General features: G+C 45.1%; 1 protein-coding gene and 1 long non-coding RNA gene across 2 annotated transcripts; one reads left to right on the top strand and one right to left on the bottom strand.

Moving 5' to 3' along the window:
- Positions 1-15,678: 15,678 nt before the first annotated feature.
- On the top strand, positions 15,679-16,595 carry LOC311130701. The gene is made up of 2 exons (XR_014613379.1): positions 15,679-15,766; positions 15,970-16,595. It is a non-coding gene; the product is annotated as an uncharacterized lncRNA (long non-coding RNA).
- A 1,366-nt stretch (positions 16,596-17,961) lies between these two features.
- LOC311131300 (multifunctional protein ADE2-like) lies at positions 17,962-22,077 on the bottom strand. The gene is made up of 10 exons (XM_084164198.1): positions 21,888-22,077; positions 21,755-21,791; positions 21,387-21,584; positions 20,528-20,706; positions 20,114-20,293; positions 19,863-19,976; positions 19,625-19,708; positions 19,008-19,188; positions 18,423-18,581; positions 17,962-18,305 (listed from the first exon to the last, which is right to left on the bottom strand). Exons 2-10 carry the CDS (start codon positions 21,768-21,770, stop codon positions 18,139-18,141), a joined length of 1,278 nt encoding a protein of 425 aa, XP_084020324.1. The 5' UTR covers positions 21,771-21,791; positions 21,888-22,077; the 3' UTR covers positions 17,962-18,138.
- Positions 22,078-22,121: the final 44 nt, after the last annotated feature.

The raw sequence follows: 22,121 nt of genomic DNA, 5'->3' as shown, positions 1-22,121 counted from the left end.
TCTTCCAGGAAGACAATGACCCCAAGCACACATCAAAATCCACAAGGGAATGGTTCATTGACCATTAAATCAACATTTTGCAATGGCCATGTCAGTCTCTGGACTTGAACTCCATTGAAGACTTGTGGTTTGAATTGAAGAGGGCAGTCCATAAGCGCAGACCAAATGATATCAAGGATCTGGAAAGATTCTGTATGGAGGAATGGTCTAAGATCCTTCCATCGTTCAATCTCATAAATCATTATAGAAAAAGGCTAAGTGCTGTGATCCTCGCAAGGGGAGGGTGCACAAAGAATTGAAAACAGGGGTGCCAATAATTTTGACACATATATTTTAGAGATTTGTTTTTATTACTCTTTTTTTCTGAGCAATGGTATTAATATAACATGTTATTATTTTCCTATTTTTTGAGCATACAATATAGCTCAGCATTTGTATTATCTATTTTATACAGTGTTTTTTGCTTTATCAAGGGTGCCAATAATTTTGGATGTGACTGTACAACACATTACATTGCCATAGTCAATTATGGGTAGGAAGGTGGCTTGTACAAGTATTTTCTTAATGTACTATGAGGGAAGGGTCACTGCCGCGTTGGTTCTACTTTTGGCAATAAGCTTTTGTATTTAATTCCATTGTCCTCCAAGTGTTGCTGAATCTCCCCTGGATTTAATTTAAGCCCCCCCCCACCCCACCTCCCCCAAAAAGAACAAAAAAATAAGTTGGACTTTCAGTTTCTTCGAAGACAGTTTATCATCTAACCATTGTACATGCTGCAAGTCTTCAAGCAAGAAATTCAGTCATTTGACAAAAAAGTCACTGCCCAACTGCCCACACAACTGAAAATAACTGCCCAGTTGTCATAAACTTTACAGTCAATTCAGATAAATGTCAAATTGCACTCTCATCTTATCATATAAAGTGATTTCCACTTCCAATTGTATGTTTTATCTCAAATGGACCACTCCACACAGGTAATAACAACTGATGACAATTAGATTGAATATGTAAGCCTAATGTACAGCAGTCAAGTTCTGAAACAACTTGTTTTTCATCAGAGTCATATCATGATGAAAAACAGCATACGATTAATCCTTATCAGGACATGACTTCTTGTTTCTCAAGAATCTGATATAAAGAGTAAAGGAGGAAGAACGGGATCTATATACAGTTGAAGTCAGAAGTTTATATACACCTTAGCCAAATACATTTAAACTAAGTTTTTCACAATTCCTGATATTTAATCCTAGTAAAAATGCCCTGTTTTAGGTCAGTTAGAATCACCACTTTATTTTAAGAATGTGAAATGTCAGAATAATAGTAGAGAATTATTTATTTTAGCTTTTATCTATTTCATCACTGTCACGATCGTCGGGAACAGAGGACCAATGCGCAGCGTTGAAAGCTAACATATTTATTTAATCTGAAAGATAACACGAACAAAACAACAAAACGATAACGTGACGTCCTTAGCTCAAACACAACCTACTAGGAACACGGAACAAGATCCCACAAACACTGAGGGAAAACAGACTGTTTAAATATGGTTCCCAATCAGAGACAACCAGCAACAGCTGACACTCGTTGCCTCTGATTGGGAACCACTCTGGCCAACATAGAAATACAAGACCTAGAATGGAAAACAAAGAGCACAAAACATAGACTCTACACACCCTGGCTCAACATAAAAGAGTCCCTAGAGCCAGGGCGTGACAGTACCCCCCCCCAAAGGCGCGGACTCCGACCGCGCCAACAGAACACCACAGGGGAGGGACCGGGTGGGCACTCCGCCTTGGCGGCGGATCCGGCTCTGGGCATGATCCCCACTCCCTCTCTAACCCCCCACAGTACCCCTGGTCCGGTCTGGCCCTGCTGGCCGGAGCTGGACTGAACACTGGTGGAGCGGATTGCTCTAGCTCCGACGTGGAGCAGCTGACCGGTACCGGACCAGGCACCGGTGGAACAGGCACGGGCCGTGTCGGACTGACGACGCACAACACTGGAGTGGTGTGGGGAGCAGGAACAGGCCGAGCCGGGCTGACGAAGCGCACCACTGACTTGGTGCGGGGAGCAGGAACAGACCGGGCCGGACTGGCGACGCGCCCCATCGGCTTGGTGCGGGGAGCAGGAACAGGCCGGACCGGGCTGGCGACGCGCACCATAGGCTCGGTGCGGGGAGCAGGAACAGGCCGGGCCGGGCTGGCGACGCGCACCATAGGCTTGGTGCGGGGAGCAGGAACAGGCCGGACCGGGCTGGCGACGCGCACCATAGGCTTGGTGCGGGGAGCAGGAACAGGCCGGGCTGGGCTGGCGACGCGCACCATAGGCTTGGTGCGGGGAGCAGGAACAGGCCAGGCCGGGCTGACGACACGCACCACATGCTCGATGCGAGGAACAGGAACAGGCCGGACCGTACTGGGGACACACACCACTGGCCCTATGCAGGGATCAGGAACGGGCCGGACCGGACTGGTAACACACCCCAGTACCTCTCGCCGTGCCTCCACACTTTCCCTCTCCTCTGTGACCAGTGGCCCCCTTAACCTGGCGGCCTCCTCTGCAAACCCGCTGGACCGCTCCATCGCGGCCTGCTGCTGCCCCGTCGTCCACGGCGTGAGCCCCCCCCTAAAAAATTTCTGGGGGTCTCTCCACCCCGTGGGCCAGGCCTCTATAGTCCTCGCCCAACTCTCGCTCTTCTGCTTCCAACTCCAGCCTCTCTCCTCCTCACATGGCTTGACCCAGTCGAGACTCTTCCTCCACTGCTCCCAAGTCCACCCTCTCTGCTCTTCACTAGGCTTGACCCAGTCGAGGTTGCCACGGAGATCCGCTAGCGATTCCCCTGGCGATGGCTCCTGGACACGCTGCTTGGTCCAGTTTTGGTGGGATCTTCTGTCACGATCGTCGGGAACAGAGGACCAATGCGCAGCGTTGAATGCAAACATATTTATTTAATCTGAAAGATAACACGAACAAAACGATAACGTGACGTCCTTAGCTCAAACACAACCTACTAGGAACACAGAACAAGATCCCACAAACACTGAGGGAATCAGACTGTTTAAATATGGTTCCCAATCAGAGACAACCAGCAACAGCTGACACTCGTTGCCTCTGATTGGGAACCACTCTGGCCAACATAGAAATACAAGACCTAGAATGGAAAACAAAGAGCACAAAACATAGACTCTACACACCCTGGCTCAACATAAAAGAGTCCCTAGAGCCAGGGCGTGACAATCACATTCCGAGTGGGTCAGAAGTTTACATACACTCAATTAGTATTTGGTAGCATTGCCTTTAAATTGTTTAACTTGGGTCAAACGTTTCGGGTAGCCTTCAACAAGCTTCTCACAATAAGTTGGGTGAATTTTGGCCCATTCCTCCTGACAGAGCTGGTGTAACTGAATCAGGTTTGTAGGCCTCCTTGCTCGCACACGCTTTTTCAGTTCTGCCCACAAATGTTCTATAGGATTGAGGTCAGGGCTTTGGGATGGCCACTCCAATACCTTGACTTTGTTGTCCTTAAGCTATTTTTCTACAACTTTGGAAGTATGCTTGGGGTCATTGTCCATTTGGAAGACCCATTTGCGACCAAGCTTTAACTTCCTGACTGATGTCTTGAGATGTTGCTTCAATATATCCACATAATTTTCCTTCCTCATGATGCCATCTATTTTGTGAAGTGCACCAGAGCATGGCGTTTGCAACGCCAGGTTTGTGGGTTCGATTCCCATGAGGGGCCAGTATGAAAAATAATGTATGCACTCACTAACTGTAAGTCGCTCTGGATAAGAGCGTCTGCTAAATGACTAAAATGTAAATGTAAAATAAAGATGAGCAAAAAATACTGAGCTATAGGCCTTTTGTATTTAATTTGATAGTAAAACAATTAATCAGAGAAATATATTTTATTTAACAAGTAAAAAAACAAATCTCAAAAAGATGGGTGACAAATTTATTGGCACCCCTAACAATTCTTATGAATAAAATTAACAAAATGTAATCTGCATTACCATTCTACTTTTTTTAATTAATCTCAGTTTAAGGAACTGTCTTGTGGCGTTTAATGGCTTCCTGTTTCACTGGGGTATAAAAATGAGGTAACGCATGTCAAATCCATTTGTCATCCATCACCATTGGGAAAGGCAAAGAACTCAGAAAATGAAAAGAGACAAATGGTTGTTGATTTTCATAAATCAAGCATTGGGTACAAAAACAACAACTGAAAAACTAAATGTACCACTTACCACTATTATGGCAACAATTAAAACCACAGAAACAGTGGTAATCTTGCCTGGTAGAGGACCCAAGTATATCTTGTCTCCACGCATGGTGAGGAAGATGGTTTAGGAGGCAAAGAAGAGTCCAAGGGCCACAGTTGAAGAATTACAGAACTTGGTTGCATCTTGGGGTCACCAAGTCTCCAAATCTACAATTAGACGCCACCTCCATGCCAATAGGCTATCTGGAAGGGTTGCCATGAAAAGCAACCAACAAATGTAGATGCCTGGAGTTTGCTGAACGGCATTGGCACTTGATTTGGAACTGGGTGCCATGGTCAGATGAGACAAAAACAAAGTTATTAGGCCATCACACCAATGGTGGGTTTAGCCTTGAAAGAAGGATCCATATGAAGAAAATAACCTCATTCCTATTACTGTAAATATGGTGGTGGATCTTTGATGTTATGGAGCTGTTTTGCTTCCACTGGTCCTGGGGCCTTAGTTAAGGTCAACGGCATCATGAACTATACCAAGTATTGGGACATTTTAGCCAAAAACCTGGTTGCCTCTGCCAGGAGGCTGAAACTAGGCTTTAAGTGGATCTTCCAGGAAGACAATGACCCCAAGCACACATCAAAATCCACAAGGGAATGGTTCATTGACCATTAAATCAACATTTTGCAATGGCCATGTCAGTCTCTGGACTTGAACTCCATTGAAGACTTGTGGTTTGAATTGAAGAGGGCAGTCCATAAGCGCAGACCAAATGATATCAAGGATCTGGAAAGATTCTGTATGGAGGAATGGTCTAAGATCCTTCCATCGTTCAATCTCATAAATCATTATAGAAAAAGGCTAAGTGCTGTGATCCTCGCAAGGGGAGGGTGCACAAAGAATTGAAAACAGGGGTGCCAATAATTTTGACACATATATTTTAGAGATTTGTTTTTATTACTCTTTTTTTCTGAGCAATGGTATTAATATAACATGTTATTATTTTCCTATTTTTTGAGCATACAATATAGCTCAGCATTTGTATTATCTATTTTATACAGTGTTTTTTGCTTTATCAAGGGTGCCAATAATTTTGGATGTGACTGTACAACACATTACATTGCCATAGTCAATTATGGGTAGGAAGGTGGCTTGTACAAGTATTTTCTTAATGTACTATGAGGGAAGGGTCACTGCCGCGTTGGTTCTACTTTTGGCAATAAGCTTTTGTATTTAATTCCATTGTCCTCCAAGTGTTGCTGAATCTCCCCTGGATTTAATTTAAGCCCCCCCCACCCCACCGCCCCCAAAAAGAACAAAAAAATAAGTTGGACTTTCAGTTTCTTCGAAGACAGTTTATCATCTAACCATTGTACATGCTGCAAGTCTTCAAGCAAGAAATTCAGTCATTTGACAAAAAAGTCACTGCCCAACTGCCCACACAACTGAAAATAACTGCCCAGTTGTCATAAACTTTACAGTCAATTCAGATAAATGTCAAATTGCACTCTCATCTTATCATATAAAGTGATTTCCACTTCCAATTGTATGTTTTATCTCAAATGGACCACTCCACACAGGTAATAACAACTGATGACAATTAGATTGAATATGTAAGCCTAATGTACAGCAGTCAAGTTCTGAAACAACTTGTTTTTCATCAGAGTCATATCATGATGAAAAACAGCATACGATTAATCCTTATCAGGACATGACTTCTTGTTTCTCAAGAATCTGATATAAAGAGTAAAGGAGGAAGAACGGGATCTATATACAGTTGAAGTCAGAAGTTTATATACACCTTAGCCAAATACATTTAAACTAAGTTTTTCACAATTCCTGATATTTAATCCTAGTAAAAATTCCCTGTTTTAGGTCAGTTAGAATCACCACTTTATTTTAAGAATGTGAAATGTCAGAATAATAGTAGAGAATTATTTATTTTAGCTTTTATTTATTTCATCACTGTCACGATCGTCGGGAACAGAGGACCAATGCGCAGCGTTGAACGCAAACATATTTATTTAATCTGAAAGATAACACGAACAAAACAACAAAACGATAACGTGACGTCCTTAGCTCAAACACAACCTACTAGGAACACGGAACAAGATCCCACAAACACTGAGGGAAAACAGACTGTTTAAATATGGTTCCCAATCAGAGACAACCAGCAACAGCTGACACTCGTTGCCTCTGATTGGGAACCACTCTGGCCAACATAGAAATACAAGACCTAGAATGGAAAACAAAAAGCACAAAACATAGACTCTACACACCCTGGCTCAACATAAAAGAGTCCCTAGAGCCAGGGCGTGACAGTACCCCCCCCAAAGGCGCGGACTCCGACCGCGCCAACAGAACACCACAGGGGAGGGACCGGGTGGGCACTCCGCCTTGGCGGCGGATCCGGCTCTGGGCATGATCCCCACTCCCTCTCTAACCCCCCACAGTACCCCTGGTCCGGTCTGGCCCTGCTGGCCGGAGCTGGACTGAACACTGGTGGAGCGGATTGCTCTAGCTCCGACGTGGAGCAGCTGACCGGTACCGGACCAGGCACCGGTGGAACAGGCACGGGCCGTGTCGGACTGACGACGCACACCACTGGCTTGGTGTGGGGAGCAGGAACAGGCCGAGCCGGGCTGACGAAGCGCACCACTGACTTGGTGCGGGGAGCAGGAACAGACCGGGCCGGACTGGCGACACGCACCATCCGCTTGGTGCGGGGAGCAGGAACAGGCCGGACCGGGCTGGCGATGCGCACCATAGGCTTGGTGCGGGGAGCAGGAACAGGCCGGACCGGGCTGGCGACGCGCACCATAGGCTTGGTGCGGGGAGCAGGAACAGGCCGGGCTGGGCTGGCGACGCGCACCATAGGCTTGGTGCGGGGAGCAGGAACAGGCCAGGCCGGGCCGGGCTGGCGACGCGCACCATAGGCTCGGTGCGGGGAGCAGGAACAGGCCGGGCCGGGCTGACGACACGCACCACAGGCTCGATGCGAGGAACAGGAACAGGCCGGACCGTACTGGGGACACACACCACTGGCCCTATGCAGGGATCAGGAACGGGCCGGACCGGACTGGTAACACACCCCAGTACCTCTCGCCGTGCCTCCACACTTTCCCTCTCCTCTGTGACCAGTGGCCCCCTTAACCTGGCGGCCTCCTCTGCAAACCCGCTGGACCGCTCCATCGCGGCCTGCTGCTGCCCCGTCGTCCACGGCGTGAGCCCCCCCCTAAAAAATGTCTGGGGGTCTCTCCACCCCGTGGGCCAGGCCTCTATAGTCCTCGCCCAACTCTCGCTCTTCTGCTTCCAACTCCAGCCTCTCTCCTCCTCACATGGCTTGACCCAGTCGAGACTCTTCCTCCACTGCTCCCAAGTCCACCCTCTCTGCTCTTCACTAGGCTTGACCCAGTCGAGGTTGCCACGGAGATCCGCTAGCGATTCCCCTGGCGATGGCTCCTGGACACGCTGCTTGGTCCAGTTTTGGTGGGATCTTCTGTCACGATCATCGGGAACAGAGGACCAATGCGCAGCGTTGAATGCAAACATATTTATTTAATCTGAAAGATAACACGAACAAAACGATAACGTGACGTCCTTAGCTCAAACACAACCTACTAGGAACACAGAACAAGATCCCACAAACACTGAGGGAATCAGACTGTTTAAATATGGTTCCCAATCAGAGACAACCAGCAACAGCTGACACTCGTTGCCTCTGATTGGGAACCACTCTGGCCAACATAGAAATACAAGACCTAGAATGGAAAACAAAGAGCACAAAACATAGACTCTACACACCCTGGCTCAACATAAAAGAGTCCCTAGAGCCAGGGCGTGACAATCACATTCCGAGTGGGTCAGAAGTTTACATACACTCAATTAGTATTTGGTAGCATTGCCTTTAAATTGTTTAACTTGGGTCAAACGTTTCGGGTAGCCTTCAACAAGCTTCTCACAATAAGTTGGGTGAATTTTGGCCCATTCCTCCTGACAGAGCTGGTGTAACTGAATCAGGTTTGTAGGCCTCCTTGCTCGCACACGCTTTTTCAGTTCTGCCCACAAATGTTCTATAGGATTGAGGTCAGGGCTTTGGGATGGCCACTCCAATACCTTGACTTTGTTGTCCTTAAGCTATTTTTCTACAACTTTGGAAGTATGCTTGGGGTCATTGTCCATTTGGAAGACCCATTTGCGACCAAGCTTTAACTTCCTGACTGATGTCTTGAGATGTTGCTTCAATATATCCACATAATTTTCCTTCCTCATGATGCCATCTATTTTGTGAAGTGCACCAGAGCATGGCGTTTGCAACGCCAGGTTTGTGGGTTCGATTCCCATGAGGGGCCAGTATGAAAAATAATGTATGCACTCACTAACTGTAAGTCGCTCTGGATAAGAGCGTCTGCTAAATGACTAAAATGTAAATGTAAAATAAAGATGAGCAAAAAATACTGAGCTATAGGCCTTTTGTATTTAATTTGATAGTAAAACAATTAATCAGAGAAATATATTTTATTTAACAAGTAAAAAAACAAATCTCAAAAAGATGGGTGACAAATTTATTGGCACCCCTAACAATTCTTATGAATAAAATTAACAAAATGTAATCTGCATTACCATTCTACTTTTTTTAATTAATCTCAGTTTAAGGAACTGTCTTGTGGCGTTTAATGGCTTCCTGTTTCACTGGGGTATAAAAATGAGGTAACGCATGTCAAATCCATTTGTCATCCATCACCATTGGGAAAGGCAAAGAACTCAGAAAATGAAAAGAGACAAATGGTTGTTGATTTTCATAAATCAAGCATTGGGTACAAAAACAACAACTGAAAAACTAAATGTACCACTTACCACTATTATGGCAACAATTAAAACCACAGAAACAGTGGTAATCTTGCCTGGTAGAGGACCCAAGTATATCTTGTCTCCACGCATGGTGAGGAAGATGGTTTAGGAGGCAAAGAAGAGTCCAAGGGCCACAGTTGAAGAATTACAGAACTTGGTTGCATCTTGGGGTCACCAAGTCTCCAAATCTACAATTAGACGCCACCTCCATGCCAATAGGCTATTTGGAAGGGTTGCCATGAAAAGCAACCAACAAATGTAGATGCCTGGAGTTTGCTGAACGGCATTGGCACTTGATTTGGAACTGGGTGCCATGGTCAGATGAGACAAAAACAAAGTTATTAGGCCATCACACCAATGGTGGGTTTAGCCTTGAAAGAAGGATCCATATGAAGAAAATAACCTCATTCCTATTACTGTAAATATGGTGGTGGATCTTTGATGTTATGGAGCTGTTTTGCTTCCACTGGTCCTGGGGCCTTAGTTAAGGTCAACGGCATCATGAACTATACCAAGTATTGGGACATTTTAGCCAAAAACCTGGTTGCCTCTGCCAGGAGGCTGAAACTAGGCTTTAAGTGGATCTTCCAGGAAGACAATGACCCCAAGCACACATCAAAATCCACAAGGGAATGGTTCATTGACCATTAAATCAACATTTTGCAATGGCCATGTCAGTCTCTGGACTTGAACTCCATTGAAGACTTGTGGTTTGAATTGAAGAGGGCAGTCCATAAGCGCAGACCAAATGATATCAAGGATCTGGAAAGATTCTGTATGGAGGAATGGTCTAAGATCCTTCCATCGTTCAATCTCATAAATCATTATAGAAAAAGGCTAAGTGCTGTGATCCTCGCAAGGGGAGGGTGCACAAAGAATTGAAAACAGGGGTGCCAATAATTTTGACACATATATTTTAGAGATTTGTTTTTATTACTCTTTTTTTCTGAGCAATGGTATTAATATAACATGTTATTATTTTCCTATTTTTTGAGCATACAATATAGCTCAGCATTTGTATTATCTATTTTATACAGTGTTTTTTGCTTTATCAAGGGTGCCAATAATTTTGGATGTGACTGTACAACACATTACATTGCCATAGTCAATTATGGGTAGGAAGGTGGCTTGTACAAGTATTTTCTTAATGTACTATGAGGGAAGGGTCACTGCCGCGTTGGTTCTACTTTTGGCAATAAGCTTTTGTATTTAATTCCATTGTCCTCCAAGTGTTGCTGAATCTCCCCTGGATTTAATTTAAGCCCCCCCCCACCCCCCACCGCCCCCAAAAAGAACAAAAAAATAAGTTGGACTTTCAGTTTCTTCGAAGACAGTTTATCATCTAACCATTGTACATGCTGCAAGTCTTCAAGCAAGAAATTCAGTCATTTGACAAAAAAGTCACTGCCCAACTGCCCACACAACTGAAAATAACTGCCCAGTTGTCATAAACTTTACAGTCAATTCAGATAAATGTCAAATTGCACTCTCATCTTATCATATAAAGTGATTTCCACTTCCAATTGTATGTTTTATCTCAAATGGACCACTCCACACAGGTAATAACAACTGATGACAATTAGATTGAATATGTAAGCCTAATGTACAGCAGTCAAGTTCTGAAACAACTTGTTTTTCATCAGAGTCATATCATGATGAAAAACAGCATACGATTAATCCTTATCAGGACATGACTTCTTGTTTCTCAAGAATCTGATATAAAGAGTAAAGGAGGAAGAACGGGATCTATATACAGTTGAAGTCAGAAGTTTATATACACCTTAGCCAAATACATTTAAACTCAGTTTTTCACAATTCCTGATATTTAATCCTAGTAAAAATTCCCTGTTTTAGGTCAGTTAGAATCACCACTTTATTTTAAGAATGTGAAATGTCAGAATAATAGTAGAGAATTATTTATTTTAGCTTTTATTTATTTCATCACTGTCACGATCGTCGGGAACAGAGGACCAATGCGCAGCGTTGAATGCAAACATATTTATTTAATCTGAAAGATAACACGAACAAAACAACAAAACGATAACGTGACGTCCTTAGCTCAAACACAACCTACTAGGAACACGGAACAAGATCCCACAAACACTGAGGGAAAACAGACTGTTTAAATATGGTTCCCAATCAGAGACAACCAGCAACAGCTGACACTCGTTGCCTCTGATTGGGAACCACTCTGGCCAACATAGAAATACAAGACCTAGAATGGAAAACAAAAAGCACAAAACATAGACTCTACACACCCTGGCTCAACATAAAAGAGTCCCTAGAGCCAGGGCGTGACAGTACCCCCCCCAAAGGCGCGGACTCCGACCGCGCCAACAGAACACCACAGGGGAGGGACCGGGTGGGCACTCCGCCTTGGCGGCGGATCCGGCTCTGGGCATGATCCCCACTCCCTCTCTAACCCCCCACAGTACCCCTGGTCCGGTCTGGCCCTGCTGGCCGGAGCTGGACTGAACACTGGTGGAGCGGATTGCTCTAGCTCCGACGTGGAGCAGCTGACCGGTACCGGACCAGGCACCGGTGGAACAGGCACGGGCCGTGTCGGACTGACGACGCACACCACTGGCTTGGTGTGGGGAGCAGGAACAGGCCGAGCCGGGCTGACGAAGCGCACCATAGGCTTGGTGCGGGGAGCAGGAACAGACCGGGCCGGACTGGCGACGCGCACCATCGGCTTGGTGCGGGGAGCAGGAACAGGCCGGACCGGGCTGGCGACGCGCACCATAGGCTCGGTGCGGGGAGCAGGAACAGGCCGGGCCGGGCTGGCGACGCGCACCATAGGCTTGGTGCGGGGAACAGGAACAGGCCAGACCGGGCTGGCGACGCGCACCATAGGCTTGGTGCGGGGAGCAGGAACAGGCCGGGCCGGGCTGGCGACGCGCACCATAGGCTTGGTGCGGGGAGCAGGAACAGGCCAGGCCGGGCCGGGCTGGCGACGCGCACCATAGGCTCGCTGCGGGGAGCAGGAACAGGCCGGGCCGGGCTGACGACACGCACCACAGGCTCGATGCGAGGAACAGGAACAGGCCGGACCGTACTGGGGACACACACCACTGGCCCTATGCAGGGATCAGGAACGGGCCGGACCGGACTGGTAACACACCCCAGTACCTCTCGCCGTGCCTCCACACTTTCCCTCTCCTCTGTGACCAGTGGCCCCCTTAACCTGGCGGCCTCCTCTGCAAACCCGCTGGACCGCTCCATCGCGGCCTCCTGCTGCCCCGTCGTCCACGGCGTGAGCCCCCCCCCCCTAAAAAAATTCTGGGGGTCTCTCCACCCCGTGGGCCAGGCCTCTATAGTTCTCGCCCAACTCTCGCTCTTCTGCTTCCAACTCCAGCCTCTCTCCTCCTCACATGGCTTGACCCAGTCGAGACTCTTCCTCCACTGCTCCCAAGTCCACCCTCTCTGCTCTTCACTAGGCTTGACCCAGTCGAGGTTGCCACGGAGATCCGCTAGCGATTCCCCTGGCGATGGCTCCTGGACACGCTGCTTGGTCCAGTTTTGGTGGGATCTTCTGTCACGATCGTCGGGAACAGAGGACCAATGCGCAGCATTGAATGCAAACATATTTATTTAATCTGAAAGATAACACGAACAAAACGATAACGTGACGTCCTTAGCTCAAACACAACCTACTAGGAACACAGAACAAGATCCCACAAACACTGAGGGAAAACAGACTGTTTAAATATGGTTCCCAATCAGAGACAACCAGCAACAGCTGACACTCGTTGCCTCTGATTGGGAACCACTCTGGCCAACATAGAAATACAAGACCTAGAATGGAAAACAAAGAGCACAAAACATAGACTCTACACACCCTGGCTCAACATAAAAGAGTCCCTAGAGCCAGGGCGTGACAATCACATTCCGAGTGGGTCAGAAGTTTACATACACTCAATTAGTATTTGGTAGCATTGCCTTTAAATTGTTTAACTTGGGTCAAACGTTTCGGGTAGCCTTCAACAAGCTTCTCACAATAAGTTGGGTGAATTTTGGCCCATTCCTCCTGACAGAGCTGGTGTAACTGAATCAGGTTTGTAGGCCTCCTTGCTCGCACACGCTTTTTCAGTTCTGCCCACAAATGTTCTATAGGATTGAGGTCAGGGCTTTGGGATGGCCACTCCAATACCTTGACTTTGTTGTCCTTAAGCCATTTTTCTACAACTTTGGAAGTATGCTTGGGGTCATTGTCCATTTGGAAGACCCATTTGCGACCAAGCTTTAACTTCCTGACTGATGTCTTGAGATGTTGCTTCAATATATCCACATAATTTTCCTTCCTCATGATGCCATCTATTTTGTGAAGTGCACCAGAGCATGGCGTTTGCAACGCCAGGTTTGTGGGTTCGATTCCCATGAGGGGCCAGTATGAAAAATAATGTATGCACTCACTAACTGTAAGTCGCTCTGGATAAGAGCGTCTGCTAAATGACTAAAATGTAAATGTAAAATAAAGATGAGCAAAAAATACTGAGCTATAGGCCTTTTGTATTTAATTTGATAGTAAAACAATTAATCAGAGAAATATATTTTATTTAACAAGTAAAAAAACTAATCTCAAAAAGATGGGTGACAAATTTATTGGCACCCCTAACAATTCTTATGAATAAAATTAACAAAATGTAATCTGCATTACCATTCTACTTTTTTTAATTAATCTCAGTTTAAGGAACTGTCTTGTGGCCTTTAATGGCTTCCTGTTTCACTGGGGTATAAAAATGAGGTAACGCATGTCAAATCCATTTGTCATCCATCACCATTGGGAAAGGCAAAGAACTCAGAAAATGAAAAGAGACAAATGGTTGTTGATTTTCATAAATCAAGCATTGGGTACAAAAACAACAACTGAAAAACTAAATATACCACTTACCACTATTATGGCAACAATTAAAACCCCAGAAACAGTGGTAAACTTGCCTGGTAGAGGACCCAAGTATATCTTGTCTCCACGCATGGTGAGGAAAATGGTTTAGGAGGCAAAGAAGAGTCCAAGGGCCACAGTTGAAGAATTACAGAACTTGGTTGCATCTTGGGGTCACCAAGTCTCCAAATCTACAATTAGACGCCACCTCCATGCCAATAGGCTATTTGGAAGGGTTGCCATGAAAAGCAACCAACAAATGTAGATGCCTGGAGTTTGCTGAACGGCATTGGCACTTGATTTGGAACTGGGTGCCATGGTCAGATGAGACAAAAACAAAGTTATTAGGCCATCACACCAATGGTGGGTTTAGCCTTGAAAGAAGGATCCATATGAAGAAAATAACCTCATTCCTATTACTGTAAATATGGTGGTGGATCTTTGATGTTATGGAGCTGTTTTGCTTCCACTGGTCCTGGGGCCTTAGTTAAGGTCAACGGCATCATGAACTATACCAAGTATTGGGACATTTTAGCCAAAAACCTGGTTGCCTCTGCCAGGAGGCTGAAACTAGGCTTTAAGTGGATCTTCCAGGAAGACAATGACCCCAAGCACACATCAAAATCCACAAGGGAATGGTTCATTGACCATTAAATCAACATTTTGCAATGGCCATGTCAGTCTCTGGACTTGAACTCCATTGAAGACTTGTGGTTTGAATTGAAGAGGGCAGTCCATAAGCGCAGACCAAATGATATCAAGGATCTGGAAAGATTCTGTATGGAGGAATGGTCTAAGATCCTTCCATCGTTCAATCTCATAAATCATTATAGAAAAAGGCTAAGTGCTGTGATCCTCGCAAGGGGAGGGTGCACAAAGAATTGAAAACAGGGGTGCCAATAATTTTGACACATATATTTTAGAGATTTGTTTTTATTACTCTTTTTTTCTGAGCAATGGTATTAATATAACATGTTATTATTTTCCTATTTTTTGAGCATACAATATAGCTCAGCATTTGTATTATCTATTTTATACAGTGTTTTTTGCTTTATCAAGGGTGCCAATAATTTTGGATGTGACTGTACAACACATTACATTGCCATAGTCAATTATGGGTAGGAAGGTGGCTTGTACAAGTATTTTCTTAATGTACTATGAGGGAAGGGTCACTGCCGCGTTGGTTCTACTTTTGGCAATAAGCTTTTGTATTTAATTCCATTGTCCTCCAAGTGTTGCTGAATCTCCCCCGCCTCGCCCCCAAAAAGAACAAAAAAATAATTAGTTTATTAGTCTATTAGTTTCTTCAAAGACAGTTTATCATCTAACCATTGTACATGCTGCAAGTCTTCAAGCAAGAAATTCAGTCACTTGACAAAAAAGTCACTGCCCAACTGCCCACACAACTGAAAATAACTGCCCAGTTGTCATAAACTTTACAGTCAATTCAGATAAATGTCAAATTGCACTCTCATCTTATCATATAAAGTGATTTCCACTTCCAATTGTATGTTTTATCTCAAATGGACCACTCCACACAGGTAACAACAACTGATGACAATTTTTTCATCAGAGTCATATGATGATGAAGAACAGCATACGATTTTATCCTTATCAGGACATGACAGGACTTCTTCTTTCTCAAGAATCTGATAGAAAGAGTAAAGGAGGAAGAACGTGATCTATATAAACCCAGTGATGTGTCTAGGTAGGTATTGCTCCTGAGCCACACTCCGAACCACCTCTTCAGTTATCCATCAGATTCTCATCTAACAACCTCTTCAGTTCACCATCAGATTCTGAATCCAACCAGGCGAGTAGTCTTCTTCTAATTGTCTTATTCATCCAGATGTGTTATCTTTATGAATCTTCTCTGTCCCATTCACCCTCTCTATTTATCTGCTTTTTACATTTGAATACTTGATGACAATGGTTTAAAAGTGTAAGTTCACAGATCACAAAAATCACATTTTCTTTAGTGTACGGTTCATAAAATAATTATTCTGTTTCTCACAGCTGCAGCTATGGGAAATAAACCAGTCCACATTGCCAATGCAACAAGCTACAACATTCAGATTTTCTACAAAAATTCAGAGTTTAAACTCAAAGACATCACTGTGGCCATTGGTGGAGAAGTCTGTGTAGTGAATACGGACACCCATGTCAAAGCTACAGGAGAAACAAGGTTGAACTTCATTCGCGGTGAAGACATTTGCACCCAAATCATCCCAGCGAGAGATTACATCTCCTGCTCTGCCTTCGAAATCATGTACGTCACTGGGTACGTAGGCGAAAACCGTATCTTCGAAAACTACACGGCAACTAATTTCATTGGCCAGCCTAAATCCTTCATCATCACCTCCAACTATTCCATCAAGTTTGCCAAGTCAGGTGCGATCTGGGTGGATGATAATGAAGAGGATCACAAGCCTATAATCACATATGATAAGAACGAAGGTACTGTCAATAAAACCACAGAAGAAAGGGGAACACAGAAATGTTAAACATAATATATATTCTGGAATCCAAGCCAGAGATTTGCCTAAAGCCTATGTTTTTAAAAATATCAAGATGATCTTGCATTCTGTCTGTGATTTTATCACCACTTGGAAGTCTTGCTAATAAAATTTGAGGAAACCTTACTGTGTCATTTATAAAAGCTAACATTGTTTGTTTTAAATGTGTTACTCCATAATAATGTCCAACATGAAATATATTATTGCTAAACATTACCAAACTTTCAAAATACTTACTATATATACAAAAATATGTGGACACCCCTTCAAATGAGTGGATTCTGCTATTTCAGCCACACCTGTTGCTGACAGGTGTATAAAATCGAGCACACAGCCATGCAATCTCCATAGACAAACAGTGGCAGTAGACTGGCTTTACTGAAGAGCTCAGTGATTTTCAACATGGCACCGTTATAGGATGCCACCTTTCCAACAAGTCAGTTCGTAAAATTTCTGCCCTGCTAGAGCTGCCCAGGTCAACTGTAAGTGCTGTTATTGTGAAGTGGAAACGTCTAGGAGCAGCCGCTAAGTGGCAGGCCACACAAGCTCACAGAACAGGACTGCCGAGTGCTGAAGCGCGTAAAAAAAAAATCGGCCGTCCTCAGTTGCAACACTCACTACAGAGTTCCAAACTGCATCTGGAAGCAACATCAGCACAATAAATGTTCATAGGGAGCTTCATGAAATGGGTTTCCATGGCCAAGCAACCCCACAAGCATAAGATCACCACGTGCAATGCCAAGCGTCTGCTGGAGTGGTGTAAAGCTCGCCGCTATTGGACTCTGGAGCAATGGAAATGCGTTCTCCGAAGTGATGAATCACACTTCACCATCTGGCAGTCCGACGGACAAATCTGGGTTTGGCAGATGCCAGGAGAACGCTACCTGCCCAATGTATAGTGCCAACTGTAAAGTTTGGTGGAGGAGGGATAATGGTCTGGGGTTGTTTTTCATGGTTTGGGCTAGGTCCCTTAGTTCCAGTGAAGGGAAATCTTAATGCTACAGCATACAATGACATTCTAGACGATTCTGTACTTCCAACTTTGTGGCAATAGTTTGGGGAAGGTCCTTTCCTGTTTCAGCATGACAATGCCCCCGTGCACAAAGTGAGGTCCATACAGAAATGGTTTGTTGAGATCGGTGTGGAAGAACTTGACTGGCCTGCAGAGCCCTGACCTCAAATCCATCAAACACCTTTGGGATTAATTGGAACGCCGACTGCGAGCCAGGCCTAATCGCCCAACATCATTGCCTGACCTCACTAATGCTCATGGCTGAGTGGAAGCAAGTCCCTGCAGCAATGTTCCAACATCTAGTGGAAAGCATTCCCAGAAGAGTGGAGGCTGTTATAGCAGCAAAAGGGGGGGGACCAACTCCATATTAATGCCCATGATTTTGGAATGAGATGTTCGACGAGCAGGTGTCTACATACTTTTGGTCATGTAGTGTATACTGTAAATGAAATAGAAAAACATAGTAATCTAAAACACAGATGTTTATACATATGAATCACTTTATTAAGGGAATGATTAGAGAAATGTGTTGTAGGGCTGATTTTACAGTTGGTAAACATTTCATTAGACATAACACACGGCAAGGCAGTGACCCTTCACAGTGCCCATCTTGGAGAGGCCTGGCAGGGTCTGAAATGGTACAGTACAGGGGGCTCCTCACAGGCTGCAGGCCTGCAGCTTCTTGTCAGCCTGCTTCAGAGACACCCAGGTGTTGAGCATGGAGGCCCGCAGTTTGGACCACACCAGGTGGTCACTGAGCCCAAAGATCTGAGCTGCAAACTGGGCTGCAGCATCAGGGGAGAGGACTGTGGAGCAGCCAAGACCTGTGGGAGAGAGGAGCAATCAGGGTTAGGGTAAACACACAGATTCATTTCCGGGATAATTACCATACAGTACTGTACACACACAGCAAGACAGACCGCATGGAGGGATGTACTCACCACTTGGCATGCGAAGGGATGACCAGATGTCCTGTGCCCCCCAGTCAGGGGTGATAGGAGGGCAATTGATGACTGGGTAGGCGGTGTTTCCTGACATCACTGGACCAAGGCCGTTGCTTCTGCCCGCCACAGCCACAAACACAGTCGGTACTCCATCCCCTGGGAAAATACTGCATATTAGCCCATCCATACAGAAGAGCCAAATCATGATTTATAAAATGTTATATTAGATAGGTGTTATAATGTTAGCCAGTATACTGCGCAGTTACTAATTTTTTTTACATTTTAGTCATTTAGCAGATGCTCTTATCCAGAGCGACGTACAGTTAGTGAGTGCATACATTTTTCATACTGGCCCCCCATGGGAATCGAACCCACAACCCTGGCGTTGCAAGTGCCATGCTCTACCAACTGAGCTACAGGAGGCTCCACATACCGAGCCATTATTCCAAATGTATGTACCACAATCTTCCACTTTTAATAAACATAAGCAAGCAATGTCTTGTACAATCTATGTAGAGAGGGGTAGCTATGTTTTTAGGGGTTAACAGTAAGGTTAGGGCTATAAGGCTGAGTTCAGCCCACCTTCGTATTCAGCTTTGATGTGAAGAGTCTCGTCTGGTCCTTTGTGTGCAGAGGTGACTCGGAGGACACAGGAAATTCCGTAGGAGCCACAGGCCTTCCTGATCTTCTCACAGTGGGCCAGGTCAGAGGTGGAGCCCATCAGAACCACCACTCTGCCACTGGCCTTGGGCTCCAGCAGAAGCTAGGGACACACAGACACCCCGTCAGCCTCCACTGAATGCCCGGCCTAAACTATTTCACTATGGGCTGTACTTGTACCGTGTCTCTGTGTGTGTGTCATGTGACAGATTAAAACAAACTGGGTTAAGTTGACAGAGGATGTGAGGGAGTATGCATTTCTGAGATTACTAGAGTTGATCAAAGACTGGTCACAAAATGTTGAGCTATTTTAAAATGCTGGGATTCACGTGAGAATCCCATCATGTCTAGGTTATAACAATGGAAAATTGCTCAATCAACAGATAATTTAATGTTAAACTACACGATCCTCTATCATTATGGTATGTTGATTCAATACAAACTAGTGGCTGTCCTCCTGATAAGAGTCACAGCTAGTCGGCTCTTGCTATTTTAGGCTAAAGAGCACAGGACTAGTGGGATACACAAGGCTAGCCTACCTTCACTCTTTCAGAGACCCACTCAAAGTTCTTCTTCACCATCTGCATGGCTTCAGGAGTCACCTCCTTCAGGTCCCGGTACACCTGCAAAGGAGAGGAGAGCACACAGGTTTACACTACAGCTAACGTGGTGTAACTCAAAATCTGAGGTGGTTAAATAATGGCAACATTAGCATTTTTCCATAAAGGGATGGCAGGATAGGAGCATTGGACAGAGCTATGCAGGAGATCATCTCACCTGTTTGTCTTTCTGCTGACTCCGATCTCCTGCTGGCCACAGCCTCCAGGAATCATTGTCAATCACGTCAGCAAGCACAATCTCTTTGGTGCTCACATTCACACCAAACTCAATCTGTCAACAAACAGTCAAAGGAATGCATGTTAAAAGGCCCCATAATGGGTTCATAACTTTCAGAACTAACTAAGAACAAAACATGGTCCACTTTGTTACCTCCCCTGACCATCTGAGGGTGGCGCTGAGCCACATACCTTCATATCCACCAGCGTGCAGTTCTGGGTGGCCCAGGCCCTCTCCAGAACCTCAAAGATGGCCACAGTGCTGCGGTTCATGATGTCCACCTCACAGCGGCCGATGGTGAGCCCAGCCAGAGAGAACTTAGTCTCCAGCAGCTGCTCCTCTGACCACTGAGGGTCATTGTTGGCGTCATCCTGAGACAAACAAATAGTGACCAAGATTTCAGACATTGATGTAAACTGTAGAACATGGCAATATTTGTATGAAGGTGGATGAGTTGCTGATGGATGATGTACCTAACTTTCAATGTTTTCACGAGTGGAAAATGAATGTGTACAAATTAGGCAGGTAGATTGGATTATCAAAGAGAGGATAAATCCACTTTTTCTACTGGGCATGATTGGACAGATACAAATATACACAAACACCTTGAAGAACATCTCCATTTTCAGAGGGGAGAACCTGTAGCCCTCCTTGACGCCAGGGTTCCTCTTGAGGAAGGATCCGGTGGCCACCCTGCGACAGACCCACTCGATGGGGATCATCTCACAGTGGACCGCCACGAACGCCGTCTCCGACTGCTGCCTCACAAAGGCTGTCTTGATGCCTGAGGTATAAAAAGAACACCACGAGGACTTACTCAGCCATCGGTGATTAAACAGCAGCACTACTTCAGCTATGAAGGAAGCCAATTATCAGTCAATCAGGGAAGCCATTGTCTTAGATGATGGTGAGGAAAGGGGGCTGGGGTGGGTCACATTCGGTTTGATTTAAAAAAGCATGTTCCGAGTCACAAGGAATGAATTTCCACAGTTTGGCTTACATCATGAGGGACACATGGGATGCACTTACCCCCATTTATTTTCAAATTGCTGCAATATGGAGAGTAATTTCTTAACAGGGAGTGTTTAATAATGGACTACTGTGATCTCAAGGTCAAAATACAGGAATGCAACATGACCTGGATACACAGGACAGCTGCCCACGGTGGTCAGTTATAGACAGAACAACACTCACTAATCATAGCTGTTTGATTGAATTCTAGCCTGTGGACAAATGCATTCATGAACGTTTGCACACTTTACTGACCCAGGGTCAGACAATATAGATTTCTCACAGAACCATAAAGCTTTAAAATTGATAACAGAACATTACGAATATGGCTGTATGGGGAGGACACATCTAAACTAGTTATCACACTCACCCACACATAACCAAACGAAACATTAGCATTAACTAACCACAATCATGAATGATAATTGAAAACAGTGTAGCCAGAAGACCCACCCGCTTCCTGCAGCAGCTTGAAAACACAGCTCGTGGTTCTGTTTGCTATCGCGGCCTTTCCCTCCATCTGGTCCTTCCTCACCGCATTCCCGGCTGTGATTTGATCCTTCGACTGGACCAGAACATGGCCTGGCTCATCCGCGAGCTCGAAGATCTGCTTGGTCTTGCCCTCATTTAGTTTCTGTCCAAGTTTCAGCTCTTTAACAACAACAACAGAAAGCAGAAAAACACCAGTGAGCCACCCTAAATCGACGCTGAAACACTTATTTACGGGAAACGCGGGTTTACAGTGGAATCAAATTATATTGTCACTTCGACTATCAATCTGACTTCATGCAGTTTGAAACTGAAGAAAAATGAAACCATACCTGATGCAGGCGCCATGTTGGTAGATAATCTGAAACCCTGAAAAATAAAGCAAGTAAAGTTAGATGAAATCAACAGTGTGGGAAATGTACACCAAAAATATATTAGTTTCATCTAGAATTCTCGCGACTTTACCTGCAACTCGTGGAGAATTCAGTGCAGAAAGTGGAATGCGCTTCAGGAGTCACGACTGACTTTCAGAATCCAGAAAAGCCAATTACAACTCAGCATCGATTCAGGAATAACCAATTATAGTAATGTAGGCCTCACCACGTGGGGGAAAACGTTTTTTTTTGGCTGCTGCTCATCTCAATATATCAGCGAAACACGGGCATAGTTGTAAGATAAGTGTCTTTGGTTTTTACTTAG

The sequence above is a fragment of the Coregonus lavaretus genome, assembly GCF_964263955.1.
Source record: "Coregonus lavaretus genome assembly, chromosome: 6".
NCBI classification, from domain to species: Eukaryota; Metazoa; Chordata; class Actinopteri; order Salmoniformes; family Salmonidae; genus Coregonus; species Coregonus lavaretus.
The sequence above is the reverse complement of the archived record's forward strand: the minus strand, read 5'-3'. Positions and strand labels throughout refer to the sequence as shown.